Source organism: Larus michahellis, chromosome 8 (assembly GCF_964199755.1).
Source record: "Larus michahellis chromosome 8, bLarMic1.1, whole genome shotgun sequence".
NCBI classification, from domain to species: domain Eukaryota; kingdom Metazoa; phylum Chordata; class Aves; order Charadriiformes; family Laridae; genus Larus; species Larus michahellis.
In genome coordinates, this window is record NC_133903.1 from 35,304,854 (window position 1) to 35,330,583 (window position 25,730).

At 36.4% G+C, this 25,730-nt stretch overlaps 1 protein-coding gene across 3 annotated transcripts in view; it reads left to right on the forward strand.

The window, feature by feature from the left end:
- The window catches only part of COL11A1 (collagen type XI alpha 1 chain), a 161,527-nt gene that overhangs the window by 70,762 nt on the left and 65,035 nt on the right, over positions 1 to 25,730 (forward strand). For all 3 annotated transcript variants that reach the window (XM_074597969.1, XM_074597971.1, XM_074597970.1), the window contains 17 exons: positions 2,921 to 2,974; positions 3,087 to 3,131; positions 4,780 to 4,833; positions 4,922 to 4,966; positions 5,406 to 5,459; positions 5,925 to 5,969; positions 7,334 to 7,387; positions 10,586 to 10,630; positions 12,203 to 12,256; positions 12,338 to 12,382; positions 15,693 to 15,746; positions 16,692 to 16,799; positions 19,741 to 19,794; positions 22,923 to 22,976; positions 25,118 to 25,162; positions 25,293 to 25,346; positions 25,442 to 25,486. In XM_074597969.1, the coding sequence (XP_074454070.1) occupies positions 2,921 to 2,974; positions 3,087 to 3,131; positions 4,780 to 4,833; positions 4,922 to 4,966; positions 5,406 to 5,459; positions 5,925 to 5,969; positions 7,334 to 7,387; positions 10,586 to 10,630; positions 12,203 to 12,256; positions 12,338 to 12,382; positions 15,693 to 15,746; positions 16,692 to 16,799; positions 19,741 to 19,794; positions 22,923 to 22,976; positions 25,118 to 25,162; positions 25,293 to 25,346; positions 25,442 to 25,486 (909 nt within the window). The remainder of the gene's footprint in view (positions 1 to 2,920; positions 2,975 to 3,086; positions 3,132 to 4,779; positions 4,834 to 4,921; positions 4,967 to 5,405; positions 5,460 to 5,924; positions 5,970 to 7,333; positions 7,388 to 10,585; positions 10,631 to 12,202; positions 12,257 to 12,337; positions 12,383 to 15,692; positions 15,747 to 16,691; positions 16,800 to 19,740; positions 19,795 to 22,922; positions 22,977 to 25,117; positions 25,163 to 25,292; positions 25,347 to 25,441; positions 25,487 to 25,730) is intronic.

The window sequence follows — 25,730 nt, forward strand, 5'->3', positions numbered from 1 at the left end:
TAATTAAGGAATTTGCCTGTTGGGTTTAAAGTGATTGTCAAAGGAAATAGTAATAAGAAAAGAAATTAGCATGAAGTTTCTGTATCAGTGGCATGACAAATTTTAACCTGCTGATAAGCTTGCTCAAAAAAAGCATTTGAATATTTGAATTGCAAACTGAATTGTTGAGTGTGGCTTATTACAACAACTGCAGCTTAAAGAAAGATCAGTTGTGTCAGATAAGTTAGGAAAACTTGAAGTAATATTTAAAACAACTAATGTACTTGCTCCTTATGTCATACCAATCTGTAGGATGAGACTGAATCTTTCCCTACAAAGTGTAGAAATAATCACAGCAGGGGATTTCTGCTTTAAATTATACCCTGAAGGCAGATGCTAGTAATAACATACTCTACTGAATGTAACTCCCTTACTATTCTCCTTGTAAGTGCAATGTACCATAAAAGGAACAGTGAGTGGGAATGTCAACAGAACCATTCCCATATGTGCTAAATCTTGATGACTGAGGAATGATTATAGCTCTCACCCTTCAATGGCTTAGCACAGTTGCTGCACTTCCCAGAAAATCTCAACTGTGTTGGCCCATATTGTAGTTCTTTGTAACAGCATCTAAAGATACTCTTTTGAGTTCTCTCTGCACTGGGAAAAGAACTTCTCGTGTTGTACAGAGATGTCTTGATCCTCTTTCATAGTTCCATTTTACTTAAAGAGTGTAAAGAAATCTGCGCATCACGTAATTGAAAGCCAGCTTGACCAGCAGGTGACCAGCAGAGGGGGCTAGACATTAAACTCTTGCCACTACTTCACTCTTCGAAGGCTGAGCAGAAATTGGTTCAGTCAGGGAATGTGTGTCTGCTTTCCAACCTGCAACACTAGAACTCTATGTCTGTGGGACCTTCCGAATCATAAAGAAACTAACTTTTTAAAAAAAAATATTCTGTTTGTTTCATATTTTCTAAACAAATAAAAAAACTAAAACAGAAGAGTAAGTTTGGTTTGAAATTTGCAAATAGTATTGAAAATAATAACTTCTTTTCATCATTTCTTTCATCCCGCTATTTAAAAATTACTGTGTTCTCTGTTTCTATGAAAATCTTCTGTAAAAGCACAAACTGTGATCTTTCTGAAAGCAGCTCAATTCAAAGCCATATCATATAGCTGTAGCTCTTTGGATTCATATATATTGACAGCATATAATGCAAATATTCCGTTCTCTTTGGCTTGAAATAAAGAACACTGAAAGAAAGAAAAGAGAAACATTTTTTTCTGTTGTAGTTGTTTCAGCTGTAAGAGAATTGATGGTGAAAACCCATAACCTTAGAGTAGAAGTTTTACAACTACTTTTAGAATTTGTCGTATTTGAACTATGAGTTGCAAATTGGATGTCTGTCTGAGGTTATTCCTCTGTCAAACACAAGTTGTCAGACAGGAGTTACTAGATGAGATTCTCTGACTTCCAGTATTGGGGAGATGCATAACCCTTCTCCAGTATAAAAGCAAGACACTATATACTAGAAGAAGAGGTCTAAGGAAAAAGAAATTCAGGCTTTTACAGAAAATTTGAAGGAAAGAATTACAGAAGTGAAGAACTGAGAATGCTGATAATAATAGGAAGTTTTGTTCTTACTGCATAATAATACCAGGACACTGAACGCAAGCTCCTAATCTAACTCTAAGTGCAATGTGATTGCAAGACAAGAAAGGTAGCCCTTGAGGGGATGAACTATTTCAACGTCTGAAAGCTTAAGTCAGTCTTCACCTGCATATTAATCAGAAGCCAGAGAATAGATCATGTGTCTCGTGTATCATCTTTCAGGAGTGTCATTTAGCATGTAGAAAAACACATGCTTTACCAGCATATCACATTGAGTAGTTCCAAAATTTAGCAAAATATAGAAATTGCTGTATTAATTCGTCTTACAGGTATGAAAGTGTAGTTCATAGAATTTCATTCTCTCCCATGCTTAATCCAGCTTATAGAGGACAGAAAGGCTGTAGGATAAAATCCTGACATCCCTAATATTAAATATCTCTGGAGTAAGAGAGCAAGTTACCTAAAGTTCCCTAGGAAAGTTTGAAAGAGTAAAGAATGGAGCCACTGAAGTGTAACTCCATATATCTCTGCTAGAATCCACAGCTGTGGTCAGGCTCCTTGGAGACACTGATAAAATTAAGGCAAACAGCATGAATACTTGGTTGTTGTCCAATGCCAGAAGGAAGTCACAGTCTAAAAAGCCGCTGCCCAGAAAGAGGTCAGTCAGTGGTGGTTGAGCTGTGCAGCACACTAGCTCTCTTTAGAAATAGGGAAAGAAAAATAAATCCTAAAAGTATGGTCCAGAATCTACTGAGGCTCTGCATATATAGACTAGAAAAGCCTGAGCCTCTGAGGGGAAGTGTGGAAGTCTGGCTGCCTTCCAAAGCCTCAGACAAATCAGTCCCAAGGCTCTCAATGACTGGTGCCAGGGTGCGTGGTTCTGAAGAGTGGTCAGTGCACTTCACCATGTATATTCCAGGGCCCACCAGTTGGTTTATTAACTTCTAACCTGTGTACACATGCCTTATTTTACTGGCAGTGATACATTGTGTGGGAGGAGGGGGAAGGTGTCAATGAGACAAAGAAAAACGTGCGTAACGCTGCCTTTTGTGGCAGTAGTTTGTGTATGTTCTGGGGCCAAGAATAGTTACAGAGTGAAATTTTACAAACACAAATAGTTCATTGTTTTAATAATGTTCATTTGTTTTTATACTAATGTAATAAAAGACTTTACTGAGTACTGTAACCTACTGATTTGTATCATTGTGTCAAGACATGTTTTGACACATCAGACTTCAGCTAACACATTTGTTTTCATTTCCCTTCCCATCGGTTATTGTTTCCAGCAATGGATGTATTATTTTAATGACTTTTCTTATTCTACAGGGAGACCGTGGCCCACAGGGACCTCCTGGCTTACCTGGTGAGGATGGATCAAGAGTAAGTTGCTATTTACACAGTAAAATCGAGAATGAATCTTTGTGTAATGGGAATGTGTTAATGATACATGTTCTTTTTTTCTAAAACTTCTATTCCCTTTGTACAAAAACAGGGAGAAGATGGGGAAGTTGGACCAAGAGGTCTCCCAGGTGAAGCTGTAAGCAATGCTTTCTTATTCTTCTGTTTCTGTTAGAAACAAAAGTCACTCTCAGATTTTTTTCCTTTCTATTGAACTGTTCTGAATTCCACGTATAAAAATTACTCTGTGTGTGTATATAGAGAGAGTATGGATTCCATCTGAAAAGCAAACGAACAGTTTTGGTAGGGGTGAAACACTACTTACAGGATTAGAATTAAGTCAGGAATATACCCAGCCAAGTATACATAACTTCAAGAATCCCAAAGGCTATTTCCCATTGTATTGTGTAAAACAGTCACTGCAGTCCTTGATACACGGACAGTATAGCCAAGCTCCTTTTGCTTTGATAATGTTTTCCAAACATCTGTTTATTAGAAAAGAAAGCCTGGCTTCTTCTCTGTTTTCATACTAGTGTGCTTCATTGAGTATTTTTACACTTGTCTCACACACAGAATTTCCACTGCTGTCAGTTGAAATTCTGCAGGTGCTGTCACTGCAGAGTAGAGTTCTGCATTGCAGGCAAGAAATCAAGCCTCAGAACTGGGCATTTTACCCTAAATATATGATACACTGCTACCTACTCACAAAGTAGGAAGAAGTCACTACAGCGTCAGAGTGTTAGTGATTTGTGACTGTATCATACATGAGGAGACTGGAGACTCAGTCCTGTCTACTTTAGCAGTGTGACGTGAATGATGACACAAATGATGAAAACTAATATTCATTTACATGGGGATTTACAAAGCCAAAAGATTATGTTGTAGACCAAATCTTGCTCACCTTGTTTAGGAGAATAGCCCTTGGTCTTCTGTGGAACTTTTTAGGGATAAGAGGAAAAAATCTGATTTTGGTTTCCAGAATACCTTGCATTTATTATAATAAAATTATTATTAATTTTTAATTATTTATTTGATCTTTAAAAGCAGTGTTTTACACTTAGAATAGTAGCATAGAGTATGACAGACCATCATGTTTTCTAAAGAGAGGAATACAAACATATGCTACTATTCATGTCAGACCATCAAGCCAAGACATAGCTGACGCTATAGTGGAAGATGCTGTGCCAATGTTCTGCATCAGTAAATACAAATAGTTATCTCCTACCACTCTCTGAAATGACCATACAGTAGCTAAATCAAAGTTTGCCCTTCCACTGACACTGTGTTCAGACGTATGGTGGCCTTTGGGAGAATTTCATTTCTTCCTTCCTTCCTTCCTTCCTTCCTTCCTTCCTTCCTTCCTTCCTTCCTTCCTTCCTTCCTTCCTTCCTTCCTTCCTTCCTTCCTTCCTTCCTTCCTTCCTTCCTTCCTTCCTTCCTTCCTTCCCTTCTTCCTTCCTTCCCTTCTTCCTTCCTTCCCTTCTTCCTTCCTTCCTTCCTTCCCTTCTTCCTTCCCTCCTTCCTTCCCTCCTTCCTTCCCTCCTTCCTTCCCTCCTTCCTTCCCTCCTTCCTTCCTTCCCTCCTTCCTTCCTTCCTTCCTTCCTTCCTTCCTTCCTTCCTTCCTTCCTTCCTTCCTTCCTTCCTTTCTTTCTTTCCTGCTCAACCCCTATGCTGTCTTCCCCTCATCCTTCTTACTCCTTATGACATTCCTTGCCTGGTCTTGCTCTTGGGCCTTTCTTTGTCTAGAAAAAATCATGCAGGTGTTAATAAGCGTTTCTTCTCTAACAGGGTCCACGGGGTTTACTGGGCCCCAGAGGTACACCTGGTCCTCCTGGACAACCTGTACGTATGAACTGGTTTGTATTTGCAATTGCCAGAAGAAAAATGGAAGTCCATTGAAAGTTGTTCATATTTATGTTGTTTGTTGTAGGGCATTGCAGGTATCGATGGACCTTCAGGCCCAAAAGGCAACATGGTGAGTAAGCAAGCTGGGAATTTAAAAGGGAGTAGATTCTAAGAATCCTTTCCACATTCTCTTGTCCCTGCAACTATGCCATCCCTTCCATTTAATTAAACCTTTCTGTCAAAATATTCAGATTCATTATGATCTGACATAGAAAAGAGAAGCCTTCTATTACTTAATTCTCAGCCAAAAGGCCTAATCATGCTTTCTCTCAAGCTCCTTTAGCACCGTGGACTCCAGTGCTTAGATCCTATGTGTGAGCTGTTATTCTCTATTAAAGAAAAGGCCATGATATTCATTAGCATGAAAAATATCATACTGGATAGAAAGTTGGTGGTAGACTTTAAAGCAGGAGGAACAAAGATGAGTTTGTATTCCTTTTAGTCCTGACAATGAGGATCTGTAGTGCAGAAATGCAAACCTAATGCCCTGGTATTTTTTTGCGTGGTAGGGTCCTCAAGGGGAACCAGGACCTCCTGGTCAGCAAGGAATCCCAGGCCCACAAGTAAGTGTAAAATAACTCTCAAGAAATACGATGTAATGTGCAGCAAATGTTTAATAAATGGAAATTACTAAAAGGTTAGCTTTTCATGTGTAAAACTGATAAAGCTTCAAGGATTTTATAAATAATACTGCAAATGTGCCGAGGGCAGTGGGAGCAGAGTTTTCAAGTAAGCTTTCAGAGGGATTTTTCATTCAGGAGAAAAATGAGTCATTCAGTGTTCCTGGAATGCAGCAGGAATGGCCACACCTGGAGGAGGGTTCTGAATAGGATCTTGTTACAGACCTACTGCCAGAAGAGTGGCTTGTGCAAAAGGCTCACACAAAACTCCTGATCTAACTCATAAGGGGGGAAAAAAAACCACTTATATTTGCCAGTGTGTTTAAACAGATTAATGAGGGACCTTTCGTAGGGTGAATGTATGTATATTGTTCTCCCTGGTTTCTCACACTGGTTTCTTTTTAATAGGGGCTTCCCGGTCCGCAAGGTCCTATTGGACCTCCTGGTGAAAAAGTAAGTTACAGCATTATTCTGGTATTTCACAGTCAGTTCTGTGCAACAACCTTGCTTATGTGCTTAAAGGTTTTGCTGTGTTTTACAGAATAGTACCTAAGATGTAAAAATTAGCAGATCTTCCTGAAATCATCAAGTAAATGAATAACCAACGGAGGCTTTCCTCTTATATACACTTTTGCACATGCATTATTTCCTCCCTTTATTTTGAATGAATTTTCTGTTATTAGCATCAGAATCCCATCTACAATATTTAACAGTGTGTATTTGTATGTTAATTTCACAGCAAGATGTGAAAAATATTTTTTTTATTAATAGCTTTTTTATAACAAATTTTTACCTACTCAAGTCTGTCTGTTTTCTTTTTTCAAGGATTATATTTTGACAAAACTCTACAGTGTAATTGGCATACTGTAGTGTGAATTGGTGGGTTTTCCCTGATCTATCTGTTTGTACATGCTCATGTGCTTTGAAACATCTTCTGTTAATTTCAAAAATGTCACTATTGGATTTTATGCTAATTTTACTTTTCTCACCTTTTTGTTGAATTCCTGCTCTATTGATTCTTCTTTGATTTTGCTCCTATTCACTGTTTAGTATATACCTTAGAAGAAATTGAAGGAGATTTTAGGAAACAGTATACATGCTTTTTACCTGCCTGTGCGCCTAAGAAGTATTGTTCTAGGAGAATGGGCTGGGTCCACAATATATGCATTCCAGAGGCTTCCGCAAAGACGTACCATACCTTTCAGCTATGAGCACTGGGGTTCTGTAACCTGTACTCTTTGCCTTTTAATCTTGTTGGTATCTTTCATATGGTGAATCCTTTTATTCCTGACATTCTAAACAATAGTTAATTTTTTACAGTGAATTCTTCCTCACCTTGTGTTGTGTGTGTGCATGTTCATAGGGTAATTCCTGAAGCCTGTCCTCAGGCAAGCACCTTATTGAAAAATATGGGTGATTTTATTTGCTAAAGACTGTAAGGACTGGCCTTGTGCTTATATATTGTATGATAGTATCTTTCTGGGTTTAGTTTTGTTATATTTTTTTTTATATATCCCTATCAAGGTGTAACTACATTTTATATCCTTAGCTCTTAGAGTTAAATGTATTGGATATGGGTGGGTTTTTTTTTCTTTTTTCTTCACTATTTTTTTTAAATTATTGTTATTTTTCTTATAGCTACTCTACACCTGGGATGGGTTCACCAGTTGTTTTATCAGAGATTAAAATACTAAAAGATTGAAGGTAGTTTGCTGGTTCAGGACATACCAGTCCTCAGCAAGAATGGTTCTTCCATCCTAGCAAATGACAGAATGTTCACTATTGTCCTTAAAATGTGTCTCTATTACTGCATTTAGGGACCTCAGGGCAAGCCTGGTCTTCCTGGCCTTCCTGGTTCTGATGGGCCTCCTGTAAGTAACCAAATATTTCATCCCTTGAATATTCAAATACTTTTACCAAGTAGTAAATATTTCTGGATACCAGTGTTGCAAAAAGAAAATGGAGACTAAAAGCATTATAAAATCCATCTAAACCCCTGTATCATTTGAACTCTTAAAACTAAGAGAACTACATTTATGAAGCAGGTGCTAAAAATGGCTGTAGGCTTTTAAAATGTGGTCCCAGATGATGAAATGCATCTGAAACATCTGCAAGGATGTGTAAATAACCTACTGACACACAAAGGGCCAGATACTGTTTCACTGTAGTCCTACTATGTCAGTATGGCAAAGCAAATCATCTGTAAAAATGCTTACCACTTGTTTTCTGAGGAAACATAGAATAGACTCGATCTTTCTCTGCTTCCTGACCTAGGTGCATGTTACATGTTTGGGCCGCTTCTTTCATTGTCTGCACTGGGACAGACCTAAGCCACACTTTAGAATCTTGTGGTTGCTAAGGAATTCAGCTTAGGTCTGCGGATGCATTCATTCATTCATGTGAACAGAGAGTGTAACCACCTGAGTAACATTTTTTACAGTTCAGGCATTAAACTTAAATGGAATCATTGTTCATAATGACATCCATATACACAAGTTTTCTTGCATCAAAACTGTTATCTTTTTATACCACTAATAGCCATTAGACAGTCAATGTGACTTCTCAGACCATCTCTCTCCTCACCATGCCATTTTCCCTTACAATTTTTCTTTTAAGTTAAATATATGTTTCGTAAACTTGACTTTCAGCAGGGTGTTGCTAGGATAAGAGAATGGCAGAACTGGCTGCATGGGTTTCACTGCATAGATGTTTATATTAGAAATACAGAATTGTACCCAGGCACTCACAATCCCACTTTTACTTGCCAAAGTACCATTTTCATGGAGAATGCTAAATATGCAGTGATAGTCCAGCTGGAAGTGTGTATCTTGAATCATTGTCTAAACATTTGAACTTTCCCTCTTATCGTTTTCTGCATGCTGGGAACAATATTAATTTCCAAACATAAGCATTATTTTAAAATCTGCACCTTGTTAAACCTTAAAAGCAGGGGAGAAATGCTGTAAGAGACAATCAGGCGTTAGCACAGGTCTGTACCTGATACACGTCCCTACTGTGGTGGGCTGACCCCAGTCAGCAGCTAAGCACCCACCCAGTCACTCGCTCCCTCTTCCCCCAGCGGCATGAGGGAGAGAATCAGAAGATCAAAAGCAAAAAAACCTTATGGGTTGAGGTAACAACAGTTTAATGAGTAGAGCAAAGCTACACACGCAAGGAAAGCAAATAAGGAGTGCATTCAGTACTTCCAGCCTGCAGGCAGGTGACTAGCCACTTGCTGGAAAGTTGGGCTTCGGCACACATGAGGGTAACTTGGAAGGACAAACACTACAACCATCAGTGTCCCCTGCTTCCTTCTCCTTTTCCTGAGCTTTTATTGTGGAGTATGACATCATATGGTATGGAATATCCCTCTGGTCAGTTTGGGACAGCTGTCGCAGCTGTGTCCTCTCCCAGTTTCTGGCCAGCCCTCAGTCTACTCACTGAGGGGTTAGAATGGGCCAAAGATAAAACCTCCACGCCATGCAAGCACACAGTTTTAGTCACAAATCCAAAACACAGCACCATATGGGCTGCTATGATGAAAATTAACTCCTTCCTAGCCAGACACAGTACACCTACCCAAAATTACCTACCTCATGCACAAGTAGGTTTGTTCAGAGGATGGGCAGGAGAGGCAGGTTAAATTAAGTCCATTTTAATTGACATGACATATTTACAACTGTAGAATTACAGTAGTGATTGAAGGCAATGAGCAGTACCTTCCTGATTGTAATGAGCTTTGTTACAGCTCCCGTGATATCTGAGTTAAGATCTGGTGAAAGCTCAATAGCATTTTTTCAGGAGATGAGGAAAATTCTTGTGGTGCTATTTCATTTCATTTCTATGTGGGGAAAAGTCCTTCAATTTTGAAGGTGAGACATTGTTAAAGGTGCTATATTATATTGTAATTAATGGAAATCTAAAGGGATACAAATATACTCTTTAATAGCAGCATTTTTAAAGTCACTTAATGTTATAGATACCTCTGATACTGGATGAAGATTTAAAATCTTGTACAGAAGAAAGCATATTCTAGGAGATTAGGGTTAAACAACTGACATACGTACATTTTAAAAAACAAATAACAAATATTCAGTGTTAGTAAGACAAACTCTTTAAAGGAAAATTAATAATCATTGCTAAGCAAGTATCAAATACTTTTTTATTTTAATAATTCTTTTAATAAAGAACATATTTTCAACTGTTTTCCAAGGTCAGAAAATTGAATATAAGCACCAAGGGTTTGTCATATAAGATTAAAGCCACATCAAAGTCATATTTGACATATTTGACACACTGAAAACATTTTGGGATGTCAATGACACCAAAACTGGAATGGTTTTAGTAACTGGCTACATGTTATGTGGGACCACGTGCTTGGCAAAACTGTAGATTTATTACTATGCTCCTCTAATATGACTGATGAACTTCAGTGGAAACAGGATTCCTCACTGATTCTCAGAAACAATAATCTTCTATTAACCTTTAGTTTCACTAAATTGCCTTTAAATGTTGCAGCATTTTAGAGTAAATTTTGTAAGAAAGAAAAACAATGGATCGGTTAATGTTTTGAGTGCTACAGTATTAATGTCAGTGATATATAACAAAGACTAAGACATAAACATATTTTGTTTTAAAAGCAAGTCATAGTTTAAAACAAAGACATAGAATGCCTTCTATTGGCTTCTGCAATAAATTCCATACTCTTAAATAATTTTAGGAATGTCTTAATGCTGTAATATTAATCACTCTGCTTGTTTCAAAATCAAATTTCAGAGTGTCGTGCATTAAAAACCTTTTACTGCTGAAACATTAACAAAATAGAAGGGGTGATCAGGATATTCCTAAAACATTAACATTAACGTAGCTATTGTCCAGCTTTTCCTTTAAATTAAATCAGTATTAAAAGGAAAATCTTTCCTCAAAATTTTGTGTGTGTATGTTCTAATACAGAAGAAGGGTGATTCATGACCTGAAATTCAAGTGTTTAAATAATTGTGTTTTTATAATAAAATGTCACTACCGAAAAATGAATATTTTCCAAAACAGATACATTTCTCTTAAATCAGGGTCATCCTGGCAAAGAGGGTCAGTCTGGAGATAAAGGTGCATTGGTGAGTTTTGAAACTTTTCCATTTATTTACACAGCTTTCAAAAAAAACCTTTGGCAGTTTTTCAGCTTTATGACATCTTTGTTGCTACAAAAACTATTTAGGAAGATATTAGAAAACCCATGACACATTCAAAGCATCTGTGTGTAGACAAACATATTTATTTATTTTAACATATTCACAACATTATAGAGATTCTAAATAATATAGAGATTATTCTTTTAAAGTAAAACTGATTGTGGAGTTGACAGAATGGCAATCAATGAAAGTTGCATACATATCACATAGATAACTTGCAAATAGTTTGAGTTTACAATTCCATTGTATTGAGTACCCACTAGGGTTCTTCAGAATCTTGGTTTTGATCTTGGTTTTTATGAATGCATACATACACATTGTATTTCTTAGGTCACCTTCAAGTCAGTGACAGTGGAAAGTAATTTCTTTATTTCTTTATGAAGCACTGAAGGGTGTTGGGGCTCTTAAAGCATTCTGCTTGCTGAATATTGACCATTATTTATCTAGAATAGCACCCTTATAGCACCTGAAATCAGTTTCACTTGCAGTACTGATTTCAGTGGCAATGCTAAAAGGTTGTATTCTGGGTGGATAGGACATGTCAGAAAGTACAATTCCACTGACACCAGCATATTACTATTTGTCCAAAATGTTGTTATCTGTTAGAGGCTTGTAGATTTTATCGTGATTTCTTAAGAAAATAAAGCTTACACAGATCATTTATATTTTGAAAGTACAGGTGTGTGACCATCTGTCAGTTGTTCCTTATGCCTTTTGAATTTACTGATAAATATCATCCGAATTTGATAGAAAATGTTATTTCTCAGAGATGTTAACAGGTTTTGAGAAAAGGCACAGTTCGAAAGGGGAAAATGACCTTATCAATGGCCCCATTAGGGAAAGATTCTGTTATCTGTCCATCTCAGACATCGGAGAATCAACAAAGCAGCTCAGCCTCACACACAGATACGTGTGTTTCCAGGCTTCCTTGCTTCCACCATTTACAGAACTCAGTTTCTTTAGACACTTCCAGCAGACTGCATAGTGTCGAAGCTGAGCATCTTTAAAATCCTCAGCAAACAGTAAATAACAGCATCCAGACTCCAGTCAGTATTGATAGCACCATGAGCCCTTTAGCTTTTAGTTTGGAATCTTCTTTTTAAACACCATGATTTTTATTATTATCGTTATTTTGATCTCTGCTTTTGACTTGTGTCATCATCATAATTAACATATAAATTTTCTGCAGTAAGACACCACTGGTTTCTAATTGGCATCTTTTTGTTTGTTTTTGTTTGTATGTTTGTTACATTTTCCAATTACCACCGTTTCAAACAATTTATATTGTGGATAAATTCTATTAATAATTTTATGGTGACATGGAAGCGTGTTTTGCGATGCCATGACTTTTCTTAGTGGCAGGCAGCCCAGTGTTATTTTGATGTCTCACACAAGGCTGCTGCCTTATAGTGAAAAAACAAGGATTAGACTCAGAAGAGAACCGCTTGCAAACCAAGTACTGTACAAACAAAAGTTCTTTACTCCAATATATTTTAGGGGCCTCCAGGTCCTCAGGGTCCCATTGGCTATCCAGGTCCTCGTGGTGTAAAGGTAAGATTTAATTACTGGATTCCTCCCCCCACACCTTTTTGGATACATGCATGTGGGTAATTCTTTATATTCTTTCTTTAGGGAGCTGATGGTGTCCGTGGTCTCAAGGGATCCAAAGGTGAAAAGGTAAATCTGACTTCATTTAATTCCTTTCCCTTTTTCTGTGTTCCTTATTTCACTGCAACATCTTCTGTCTCCTTCACTGCAGTGTGTTTTATCTTGCAGCAGTTGGTTTATTTTTGACTTAGCCTAAGGATGTACCAAGCCCAATTCATAAATCAGTGACCTCCATGGCTATTTACACTGGTACAAAGTGAATATAAAACCTTCAGTTATTAGAATAGGTTTAGATTCTCTTCACACCACTTTAAGTAACTACTCTCTAAGGTGCTTTTAAGTAGAGAATTAAACATCCCCTCTCTGATTAATAAATACTATAGTGGATACTGAGAATCTTGCACATCAGAGAGATTTGTGGTGATAAGAGTATTATTTTATCTGTTTTGATAATGCTGTAGGCTGGATTTTGTATTTTTTGTGTACATCTTCCAATGGCTTTCTAGGTTCCAGGTATTCTTGCCCCAGATCTTTGGCTTTGCCAAAGTGATGGACAGCCACAGCCAGATGCATATATATGAACATGAATAAAGATTTTACATCCCCCTGATACCATTAATTCTGTTCATAGAGCTCTTATTAGAGCAAACACCAACTGCTGCGATCTCTACTGACTTCTGGTGGTCTGCGGTGGCTGAAACTACAGCCAGTATTGGTTTAAATTCCCACTTTCCACAACACTCAGAATAAGAGACAGGTAACAAACACGATCACTTATACCTCCTGACCACACAGGCAAATTCAGCCTCGTGGCTCTGGTGGCTACTGTGTATACATTTATAGCTATTTCTAAAGCGGAAGAGTCAGTCTTGCCAAAACCCCTTGATTTCAGCACGAGAGATCTGTCTTTCAGGCTCAGATGCCAAGAGCTGCTGCACATTTTTAGGCTTTCCTAAACCACAGTTTGTCCACTGTGCATACCCATTTTAGACTTCCTCATTAAATCTAAGCCAAAAAAAGGTGTGGTTAATGCCTGTGGAGACTGGATGGTTCAACAAAACATATTTTCTTGTGCCTCATTGAGTTATTAATATCCAGATAGAACAAAATACAGGACTCACATATAAATAAGCTTAATATATGTGTGTGTATCAATTAATACTGATTAGCATAATTTCCACAATATTTCTATGTTCCTAAAAATTGATCTCACAGTTGCAATAAGACAGTGAACTCTACTGAATACCTCAAAAGGTCATACAAAGATATTTCATAGATTGTCCTCACAGTGCTTTAAAGGTCTGTTACACAGTCCTTTTTTTACTGAAATTAAAATTACATGGGGGAAAGCACTGTAAGAAACAGAAATAAATAAACTGATCATTCAGGAAAGCCTCTGTAGTTCTGGAATGGTCCCAGGGATATAAGAGGAGGTCCATCTCTATACTGGCCAGTAAATGTGACTAGAAGCCTTTAGCTGTTTTATTTTTTGTTAACAGCAGAAGAGGAAATAGAGCATTCAGCTCTCTCCTCCTACATGGAATAAAATCAACCTCTTGTAAATCTCAATAGCTGGAATCTCACTGTGAAAGGTGAAGAAGAGTTTCATGTCATTTGGCAGCCATTTGGTCAGTAGCTGGCATGTGGTCAGTCCTTACTGATATGTTGCAAAGTGTTCTCATATAATTATTATTGTCCATGGCCATAACTGAGAAACATTTACAACTAAAACTTTTTTCATGTGTTCTGCACTCTACCTTTTTCACCTCTCTCTAAATTTTAAGAAAGATCACCTTGAAATTTTAATTTCTGTAATATAAGATGACCATATAAAGCTTAGTTCCACCTTCTAGAAAGCATGGGAAACCTGCTTTTAGAATGGTTTTCAGCATATTTTTTTCAATGAATTACGACGAGTTACCTCATCTTTTTTTACATGAACACATACTAGTAAGAAGCTATATTTGCTTGTTTGATTATTATTTTTTTTTAGTTTTGATTATTATTATTTTTTTAGTTTTGATGTCTCCTCACCTATTTTGAGCTGTTTAGCACTAGCAAATCTATTACTGTCACCATTTCTGGGGTTATTTGTTGCCTGGAGCATGACTAATTCTAAACAGAGTCAAAATGGCCTTAGCTTTGCAATCTGTCTGCTGATCAGGGAGAAGATAAAGTTTTTGTGGCCCCAGGAATGCAAAATGCAAACTTCTTTTCGAGAATGAGGGTGAAATAGAAAGCCTTTCTTGGGTTTTGTTGGTCTTCTTTTTCAGTAACACGGAGCACAGTATCACTCTTTCCTGGCTTTATTGACAGTTCAAATATTACTCAGATTCTAAGCCACCAATATTACATCAGCACAGCAAAAAACTAACAGCATCATAGTAAAAACATTTTACTGTGTGCTCATTCATTGACTGCATTAAAATGCAGTCAATAATCATTGATGTCTGAATATTGTAAGAGTAGTTGTATGATGAGTTAGATTAAGAAAGAGGAAACCAAAAGCTGATCAGTTATGCTAGAACAAGTCATAAACAGTCCACTGAACAACACTGAAGATTTCTGTTTGTATCTGAACTAACTTGTACGGGTATAAATGAAACTTGTCTGAGTACTGTCTGCTTGTACTTCGGCATGGACACCTATTAAAATGCTTGGAGTAAATTCTCTGCCAGAATTTACTAGGCAGTAAATAAGTAATTGTCACTAGGAATAACAATAATGTGCACCTGTTTTGCTACTGTATATAGATTCAATCTTGATGTCCATTGGTTTTTCTACTTTCTTTCAATCACGTCAAGATTGAGAGTAGGCAGGGCTGAGTGTTGCTGGACATCAAACTACTATATAGAGATAACTACTTCTTCTTTTAGGTATGAACATTAATATATGTCTTTTTTTTTTTAACTAAGATGTCACAACCAGCCAATTTTATGATTCCTTTCATGATACTATTAAGACTAAAAGAAAAATTAATTAAAAGGGAGGTTCTGCTATCAAAAAGAATAAAACTGAATAATTTTTTTAGTTAAGTGAATGGATGGCCTTATTAAAAAGAGTGATAATGAAAAACAGCTTAAGAATTAAGAAAGGACTTTACAGGATAATTCATAGTAAAACAGAGGAATTATATTGTCTCTATATTTAAACATTTAAACAGCTTTAAAAAGCTGCTATTAGGAACTTTCAATCTAAAAAGTCATTTTGTATAGTGCACTGATATACTTTCAAGTATTAGATTTTCTGGTCTCTGAAGTTCTCACTATCTATGCAAATTATTTTAATCTATAGTGAATTTATTTTCTTATTATGTCTACAAAAAAAACCTAACAAAACACACCTCTCTATTACTAAAAGTCATTTCTGCCTTTTTTAGGGTGAAGACGGTTTTCCAGGATTTAAAGGTGACATGGGCCTTAAAGGTGACCGGGTAAGCATTTATTCATAGCCCATATGTTCTTAAAAACTTTAAGTGATATTACTTTGAAAGGATCACTGAAATGAACAAATAAATTTAAACCAAAATTAAAATAAAAGCTAGTACCTTAAATTATTTCTATTCCCTGTGCATGCACATATTGGAGCCAGAGATCTCGTTCATGTGAATCAACAATGGCACAGTTGTAAAGAGGAAGCGAACATCAGTCTTGGATATCCTTTTCACTAAACTTCTTCCTAGGGAATCCCCTTTTCCAGATTCCAAGATATACAGTGTTTGCCTGAAGAAAATTAATCTATCCAGGATAAAGATGTTTCCATTCCAACCTAGCATCTTCCAGATCTCTGCCGGCATGTTGTTTATTTACCCCAATGGGCACTTACTTCCTTTCATAGGAAGTGTTGTGGAGTTTCTAAAAAAACTTCTCACAAGAGGCTCCTGGCCTGTATCTGTTGTCTGTATACATAAATAACTGTGAAGGTGGTATCCACATAAGTACTTAGATACAGACATTTTTCTTTCTATGGACTGTCAGACTGCCTTCACAAGAATTTAGGGAAGGAAAAATAAGAATATGCAGTTTCCAAATGCAGCTGTCTTCAGGCAAGGCGGCTGGGCTCTTACACTTGTAAAAGTCATATTCGGTGCCTAATTTATATGTATTTGCATTTATATAATGAATGTAAGCAATGGTATTTTCCTAACTGGACATAGGACAGAGCTCTGAGAAACAAGATGTAGTTGAAGATGTCCCTGCGCATTGCAGGGGGATTGGACTAGATGACCTTTAAAGGTCCCTTCCAACCCAAACCATTCTATGATTCTAATCTCTATTAAAATTTATGGAAAACTTACTTTCAAGGAATTGTAGGTAGTCTCTGTAATATATAATGCAGAAGGGCACTTGTTCCATATTTATAAGGTGGTGTATTTTAGGGAGAAGTTGGTCAGCCGGGTCCACGGGGAGAAGATGGTCCAGAAGGTCCAAAAGGTCGAGCAGGTCCATCTGGGGACCCAGGTGCTGCTGGTCCAGCTGGGGAAAAGGTCAGTAGCCAGATATCAACATAAACATGTCATTGCCTTATAACATAGATGGAGCCCACGATCATGAAAAAAACAAGCCTCCAGGCACTACTACAGCAGACCACAGGAGTTCACATTTGAAAAAGTCTTAGGAATCATTATTTTGTAAGTATACAGAAAGGCATTATAAGACTTCAGCATGTAAGGCAGCTTTTCCCTATAAATTTTTTGGTATCCGTGTCTTTAATGCTAGTTCTGTCTTGGACAGAATGTGCATTTTACATTTCTCACTTTTCCTGTCTTTAAAATAGGAACAGTTAGTATTTCACAGCAACATCCCATCTGACATCATGATTAATTATCTTCCTTTTTATCTATATACAGTCTTTGAAAGTATACATTGAAATTTTAATACGTATGTGGTACTACTAAAAAGGTAACAAGGTTCACAGCTGAGAGTTTTGCCAGGAAGAAAAAAATGTATTCAGCAAACTTGGGAACAAACTCTCTTTTCATCAGAAGTTGCTACATTTTGTAAGTATGTCATAAGTAGGAGTTCAGAAAGAAGTTAGGGTTATAATTTGAGCCTAATGTCATTCATCAGCTCTTAGAAAAGTATATATCCAAAACCTCAGTTCACTCATTACAAAAAAGATTTATTTTCCGTTTTACGTAACTACTGGGAACTATTTATGAATTTATGTTCTCCACAATTTTGTAAGATATCTCACCAGCTATTAGGTCATTTAATTGATTCATTAGGTCATGAATCAAAGAACATAAAAAAACCTCAGAAGTATTCTCCTACATGAATGCAAGCTAAGTTCACACCAGAAAGCCAGTTTTAACTAGATCAGCAAAACTATCCGGTATAATAAGGGTCATATATCTTCACCTACAGTATATTTTCATTCTCCAGAAAGAACTGTATGTTTCATGGCAATGGTCGTTTTCAGTATCACTGACCTGATAAAAATGTAAGAATATTAGGAATCTCACAAAAATATTGTATTGTTGTCATGATATCTGCAGAGTAATTAATTGCCTGAGGACATCTACAAAATAGTTCATCTTTCTCAAGTCTATAACCGAAGTAAAGAAACCAAAGTAAACCAAAACAAAACAAACTTTGTTTTATAGTTGTTAGTTTTTAAATATGAATTTGAGGGGTTTTTTAAAATCATCTTATTCAAATTACTCAATGTGAATATAGATTCATGTTTTCAAGAATTTCTTTTTAACTATGACATATATGGAATTCTAACAGACTCACAAGTCCAGAATCTGAAGATTTAAATATCAGAAGATATTTGAAAAAATTATTGGTGTTGATAACACTGTTAGCTGGACTTTGAATTGTAGACCCAAAGTTCTCCCTTTCCTACAAATATTTATACCTTTTCTTGCCCATTGCAAGTCAAACATCATCTGCGTATATTCTGTGGATACTTGGCCAAAACAGAGTGGGTCAGAGAAGAATTCTATGATGTTGGTCCTGTGGTATTTATTTTAGTGCAAAGACTAGAATAATCTTTGTGAATTCTTAGATCTCCCCACAATATTAGGGAAGTGCCTGTAAGACCAGTTATGAACGTCCTATTCCCTAGTCATTCCTATGACTTATTTAATGCAAAAGTGCTACTCTTCCGTAGTGATGAAAGTACCAGAGTAGTCTTCTATTCTCTACATTCAACTGAACCTGTGATAAGAAAACTCACTTTCCAAAATAGATCTAGGGCTGGATTTGCTTAGTAAAGAAAATGCCAAGTATGTGCCAAAAAAATGAGGAACATATCAGAGAAGAGCTTATAATCAAAAAACCATCTGTATCCACACTCAAAACCTAGGCAACTGGGTTTGCTTAATCCTAAAATCAGGCACAAAACTTTCAGTGAATTTGTCAAGAGTTTGATGCACTGTCATGCTGCAAAACATTTCAATCGTAATGTGTGCAGCTTGTTTCACTGTGGCACATAACTGGCAGCATTATAATTATTTTCATAAATCAAAGAATTCTTTTTTAATAATTTCTGAGCCAGACACGTGCACTTACTTGGATATGATAATACACCTCTTTATTCATCTGCTGCATTTTTTAAGAATAGACGTGTTTATTTTGGCAAATTTCCTTTCCCATACAGGTGTCATCTTCCTTTTTTTCATCATCTAAGGTTACTGCAGTGTACCATATTATATTGCATAGTCATATCTTCTCCAAAATGTGATAGTCTGGAACATGGAATGTGTTTAGAGTAGGCAAATAGCCAAATTCTTCCCCAGAATTCCCATCTTTCAAAAACTGAAACTGCCTTCCCTTGCCTTTGAAAGTGGCAAACTGATATAAATACTCATCCTCTAGAGGTCTGAAGAGACCAACTCAACGGTTTAGGGTACTGTATTTCATTTCTAGGAATGGTTAATGTCAGTGTTGATCAGGCTGCTCATCCTGTTGTCCTTTCTGACAAGGTGGTAATATTTGTTGACAAATCTATTGTCAGCAAATAGTCAGTGGGATATGATTTAGTTTAGAACTATTCACGAAAACAGTTGATTCTTCAAATGCCTATTCCTGAAAAATCTGTGGAAAATAAAGCAGCCATCACACAACATAAAGTAAAAAGGATTTCTCTCACTTAAACCTGTTAACACCCTGATTTCTTAGGGAATATTAATAGTTTAATGACCTCACCCCCACATCACTACACAGCACTTTGTGGTGGAAAAAAAGAAGACACTGAGGTATTGGCTTTGATAAACTTATTCATTGGAGTGAGATTTTTATTTAAGTTTAGGAACTAAGTTCACTGGTGATTAATAGTTAAAATAAGAAATTTATTTAATTGAATATTATATATTCCATGAAGTATCATCACTCTAAGTTGTGGGAAAAATATTTTTTATAGAAGTTTGCTGAACCACTAAGGAGGGTAAAATAAAATTTAACACTGTCTTTTTATTGTAGGGTAAACTTGGTGTACCTGGATTGCCAGGATATCCAGGAAGACAAGGTCCAAAGGTGAGCTGTAAATGAACCGTATATCTTGTGCCTTGACATTAGTCACAATGGCAGTTATTCTATTTGCGTGTTTGGGGAAGCAGGGTGTGGCCCTCAAAGCAAAGGTCATTTTCCACATTTTCTTTCTTGACAATCATGTTCTGAATCAAAATCTTTAAAAATATTGGATCACTAAGGCAGGCTCTTTAAGGAGCACTACCTTTCCTCCTCTTAACTCTACTGCCTTCAAACCTTTGCCATCCTCTCATGAGCTGTGTTTTTGTGGGAGCATCAGACTGGCATTAAAAATTAAGCAATTTGAAAACGAAGGAATTGCTCTTAGGCTTGAAGGAGAACGAGCACTATAGTGACCACCAAATGGAGGCTAATAGTGATGGGAATTTTCCGTTTGGTACAAGGATTCTGTGTCATTACTGCTTCTTCCACAGAATAAGCCATATTTCTTTGAAACATATAATTTACAATTTTCATCATGTTTTCCTTTTGCTTCTGTAAGACAAACATGACAAAACCCAACGCTTAGTTGATTTATGTGCCTACATCAATCCTTCAGCTATCTTTTATGTTTTGATTGCAATTTTCAATAGAAAACATTATAGGTAGCTTCTGGTTTAAGTGAAGGCTTATATTTTTAAAACATTTTAAGGAAACATATTTTTAAAAAGGTTGTCCTAAACACGGCTTCAGGAAATGGGCACACTAAATTAGTTGCAAACCCTCTTTTCTGAGATTAGCAAGAAAGAACAAATGGAATAAAAACATAATTCTACAGACATTTTCCCCTGTAGAGGAGGACATCAGGGAGACATTGCATCTCCAGATTGTCTCAAAAATGACTCATCTAGGGAAATATCACAATTAAAAGAATCCCTTACCCCTTCTACACAACTGAACAACCAACCTGCAGTAAAATCCTCAACCGTGCTCTACATTGTGATGTATTTTTATTTTCAAATTTTAAATTATGATTTTTTGGAAGAAATATAACTTCCTGGCTGGATAATCAGTGTTTTTCTGACTCTGGCCTATACTTAGGCCCTTCTCAGTCAAGAGAATGAACTAACTGAATAATGCTTATTCATTGAACACTCTGTATTAGTGAGAAATACCAAAGCCATCTATGGAAAGTATTCATGAAAACTATTCACCTTGAGAGACATGCAGTTTTGCTTCTGTTTCTTAACTCAAATTTCTGACATTACCGTCTGTCTCTTTGTTCGCCTTTGGAACTGTCTTTTGAAAAGTCTAAGATCAAAGAGGTTTTACATTATTCAGTTCTAAGGACAAAAATGAGGTAACACTTCAACTAAAAGTTGATTGATTCTTTTTTCAGCAAGACTTGATCAAGAATTTCATTATATTAAATTTTTATGACATAAAAATTGAAAATAGTTTTTAAGCTGAATTCACTGTTTGCTCTTCTGATTTGTCACTTAAACTTCCAAGGAAGCGTACTGACAGCTACAATACATCAACTCACTAGAGACTTGTTTTGAAACTTATTCACAGTCCAGTTCAAATTAACGTAAGTGAGAGAGTAAAAACAAAGCAGCAGAAAAACATATTAGCTGTGTAAAGCAAATAAGAAATCTTGTCCCAGTATTGTCAAGAAGGTTCACGCTGTTGTTTTTGTTGTCACTTACTTGCTTTTCATTATTTTTCTTCTGAGAATTGTACTTAAAGCACTGCCATTATCTGGTAATTTTCACATTTTCTTCTCTTCTGTCCAGTCCGAATTGATTAACACAGTTGCAAAAAGTACTGCATATATACAGTATATACAACACAACAATGTATATACAACCAAGTCATGCCTATTAATGTCCAGTCAGTAGAATTTGGTTTTTTCCTCTGGCCTTTTAATTATAAAGAACATGCTTGGGCTTCACAGAGTACAATTTTCCCAGTTTTCTTCACATTTTAAGTTATAACTGGTGAAGAATTAGAAAGAAAGGAAGACAGGAAAATCTCTTACTTTTCTCCCATGAGTGAATATCAGTCAAGTTTTCATTAGAATCCATCAGTGTCAGTGAAGTTGTACTGCCCCTAAGTCATTAATGGATAATTGGAACAATTGTGTGAAACAAGATTCGTTAAAAAGGAAAACATAAGTAAGAAAAAGAGAAAAAAGGGAAAAATATTTATTGATGTAAGAGCACCAAGAAATTATTTTTTAAGTTTTTTGTTATATGCATTTTATTTGCCACTAAAATACTAATAGCAAGCTGCACAGATATAGATGCATTATCTCAGCAGGGAGTCTGGCCAGTAGCTCTAGTGGCTGACCAAACCAAACGCTGCTTTGATTTTCATCTCCAGTCACTTAAAAGTATATTTAATCAAGTCTATCATCTCTTTGACCCCCAAGTCCCTTATGGCAAATTAACAACTTGGTAGGTAACAAGTCTGCTGTCCCTCTGGACCCATATACCAGAAATAAAGAAGAAAATAGTACTGTTCAGATTAGACTGGGCAGTTAGCAGGAGGAAAGGGGAGAAAAAAGGAGAAGCAGGAACAATGCCTGGAAGCAGTTTCTATGTATAGAATCAAGTCAGATAATCTTCCCATAAATTCTACTTACGAGATGAGCGTGTAAGTACATATACAAATTGCATGTATCAGTTACATAGAACTGGCCAGTGGTCCGTTTACAGTGAATGAAGACCTGAAGTAATTTACAGCTCAGTAAGTGAATAGAGGACCACTGTTCAGATGTGGCAACACCTTACATTTATTTTTAATGAAATTATTTTGTAAAACAGTTATTATATTGTGAGGCAACAAGGCCTTGCTTGTTCCTCTTCATTATGATACAGTTATTTCTAGTGGGCTGTTACTGATAATTTCTTTCCTACTGCTAAAAATGGTGCAGATTTAATGACTGCTTTATTGTCTAATAAGATGATAAATAATGTCCATTCTATACATTGATTTTTTTAAATGCATTCTGGACTTGAGGCATTATGGTAAGTTAATTTACAGCTATTCATCAGACCTGTCATACTTGCAACTTTGATGTGTACAATGTACATGACTTTGGAGGTGTGCTTTACATATAAATTAAATGTTGGCTGTACTACTGTTTTGCTATTGATATCCTCTGATATTTGCATTGATTTTTTATCTAGGGCTCAACTGGTTTCCCAGGATTTCCAGGTGCCAATGGGGAGAAAGGTGCAAGGGTATGATAATTCATGTTGCATGACACTTAATTAACTTTTGGAACCCAGTGCTATGGGGAGTCACTGAAAGCTAAGGATACAAGCTACTGTCTAAAGAACTACAAAACCAGGCATTTTACGCTTAAGACAAACCTCTACAGTTATGTAAAAAGGGACATACTGAGACATTAGTTCTCATTCTTTAAGGTATTAATCTAAATTTACAGGAACTCAGACACTTTCTCACTGTGTATGCTACCACAATTGTATGTTTGAAAAAGAGAAAAGAAATCACCTTTGTTGAAGCATCTTTTTTGACAGTAGAGCTGAGTGAGTTGGGAGGGGCTATTTTTCTGTATCCCGTGAATTATCCTGCTACCGTGCAATTTACCCTCAAGGAAATTCAGCTTGTATTTTTTAAGTATTCTGATTTGCCACAAGCTTTTTTATAGGCTGAGCTTTGAAAATGCAAGATACACCAGACAAGATAAAGAACATGTAATATTACATATATTAAAAAATAGATGTAAAATGACAGCTTTTGCTGCTTTGTTTACTTGAAGCAGGTGAGGGGAAATCTGTTATGCATATTCTTCAAACTGTAAAAATGAAATATAGGTTAGAAAGAAGGTCACTGTGCTGTTGTCTCTAAAGCTCAATTGAACATAGCAGAACATGTTAGAAAGATGATGAAATTAAAATTCGTAGATGATAGCAACTTAAAGTCAAACTGAAGTAATGTATATCATTGGTCTTAAGAATCCATTTTAATTTGCACTTGAAAACATGTAGAAATTCATTATCTTAAGATTTAATATATGAAATCCAATTGCATTTGTGTTGCTTATGTGTGGTTTAAATTGTTCTTGCATTATTTTAGCTAAGATAGAGATACATTGTTATGGACAGACACAAGCAATTAAACAATGTTCAGTTCATCCTTTCGGGGAAGAATGAGACATGACTGCTAATCAAGTTATCAGATTATAAAAGAACAAGCAAAATGATAGCATCAAAGAGCAGGCTTAAAATTATGAAAATCTAATTATATTGATCAGTTATCAGGCCTTCATGAAGCTTTCAATTCAGCTAGGATACTAGCCACATAATTAATACCCTCAAACGGCGTGCATACTTAAGTATTATGCTGTTCATCAATGAGACAGTAACTGCTGGTTTTGTAATGTGAATCAGGTATTATTATTAATCTTGCCTAAAGGGGTATCATTGTGGTTTATGCTACCACGCGCACTGCTACTAGGAAAGACTGTCATTGTCCTGTGAAGTTCACAAGCTGCATAGCGCTTTAAGAACAACACATAATTTTTATTGTGATAAGTGAAATAAAATCATTAAAAAAAACCACACAAGAAAACCCTCAAGAAAACAGGTGTGTGCATTTAATTGGTTTCCAATAAAAGCAAGCTTTATGCTAAAACATCTGCTGATTTTCTGGTGCTGTTGTGTTTACCTCGGAGATTAGAAAGTACCAGTCATCAGGTTCCTTTTTCTACCTCAAGAATACTCTGTTGAATTTTAAGCTTCTTTGCATTAGAATGCAGAGCAATACTAATGCTGAGCCTAGGGAAATAAATCTGTTGAGTATGATTAGGAGTTATATTGAAGTAAAAAATTAAGTGCTACTATTCTGGCAAGTTCTGTATCTCTGCGCGAGTGCACAGAATACTGGTAGGTATTACAGTCCCTATTTCTGTTATTAAAAAAAAGAGACTTGCCCTTTGAAAACAAAGTTAACCTGTTAACCTGTGGAGCTATCCATGGGAACCTGGGAACTTTGCCTTCAAAGCTATTATTACATTGGAAATGATGTCAAGTCCTTTAGACTACTGCAGAGGGACTCTGGTTGTTGTGTGCCTTCTTGACTACTATTTTAAAGTAGTTTAAAATGTTCTAATGCTTATGACAGAATCTGACTCTGAGGGAAATTTAGGCATTTAGCTACAAGTCCCAGCAAACTTGAAAAGATAATCAATTTTATCAAGGACCATGACTCTCTAAATTGAAATGCAAAGTGGATACTTAAAGATAAAATAACATTTAAACCTAAGGGAGTTGCCCTCTCCCCCCACTTCAGTAAAAAAAAACTTTATCTCACAAATACAGTGTCTGCTAATATGATTTCTGTGAACTCTTCTCTACAGGGATTACATGGTAAACCAGGCCCCAGAGGACAGCGAGGACCAACAGTATGTACTTTTGCTTTGCAATTTAGAGGCTTTCCTGTATTAATTACCTCCACTATACTGTGAAAAATTATTTTGATTTGATTATAGTATCCAGTGATTATCTTGAAGTGCATCTGTGTTAAATTGACAGGGTCCAAGAGGCTCAAGAGGTCCCAGAGGTCCCACTGGCAAACCAGGTCCAAAGGTAATTGTGAAGCACACCGTATAGGTTGGCTACAAGCTGATCCTTATAAATAAAATAGAGGTCTAATCTTTGAACATACTGTCTTTCTTTTCTAGGGTACTGCAGGCAACGATGGTCCTCCTGGCCCACCAGGTGAAAGGGTATGTGAAAGCTATCTTGTTTTTCCCACTATGTAGGAGTGTGATTTGAGGGTGTGTTGTATTTTTAGTTCTCCCTCTCATGTCTTTGCTCTTCTTCGACCAGAGTAACCAGAAATAGCAAAACCTCAGTTCCAGTGGTGCTTTTCACAGTTATGAATGGAGTAGCTGAAGTTTGCTGAAAGCTTCTTCCATCTGTAGCTCAGTTTTGTACAAACGCGACACAGAGAATACATACACACTTTGT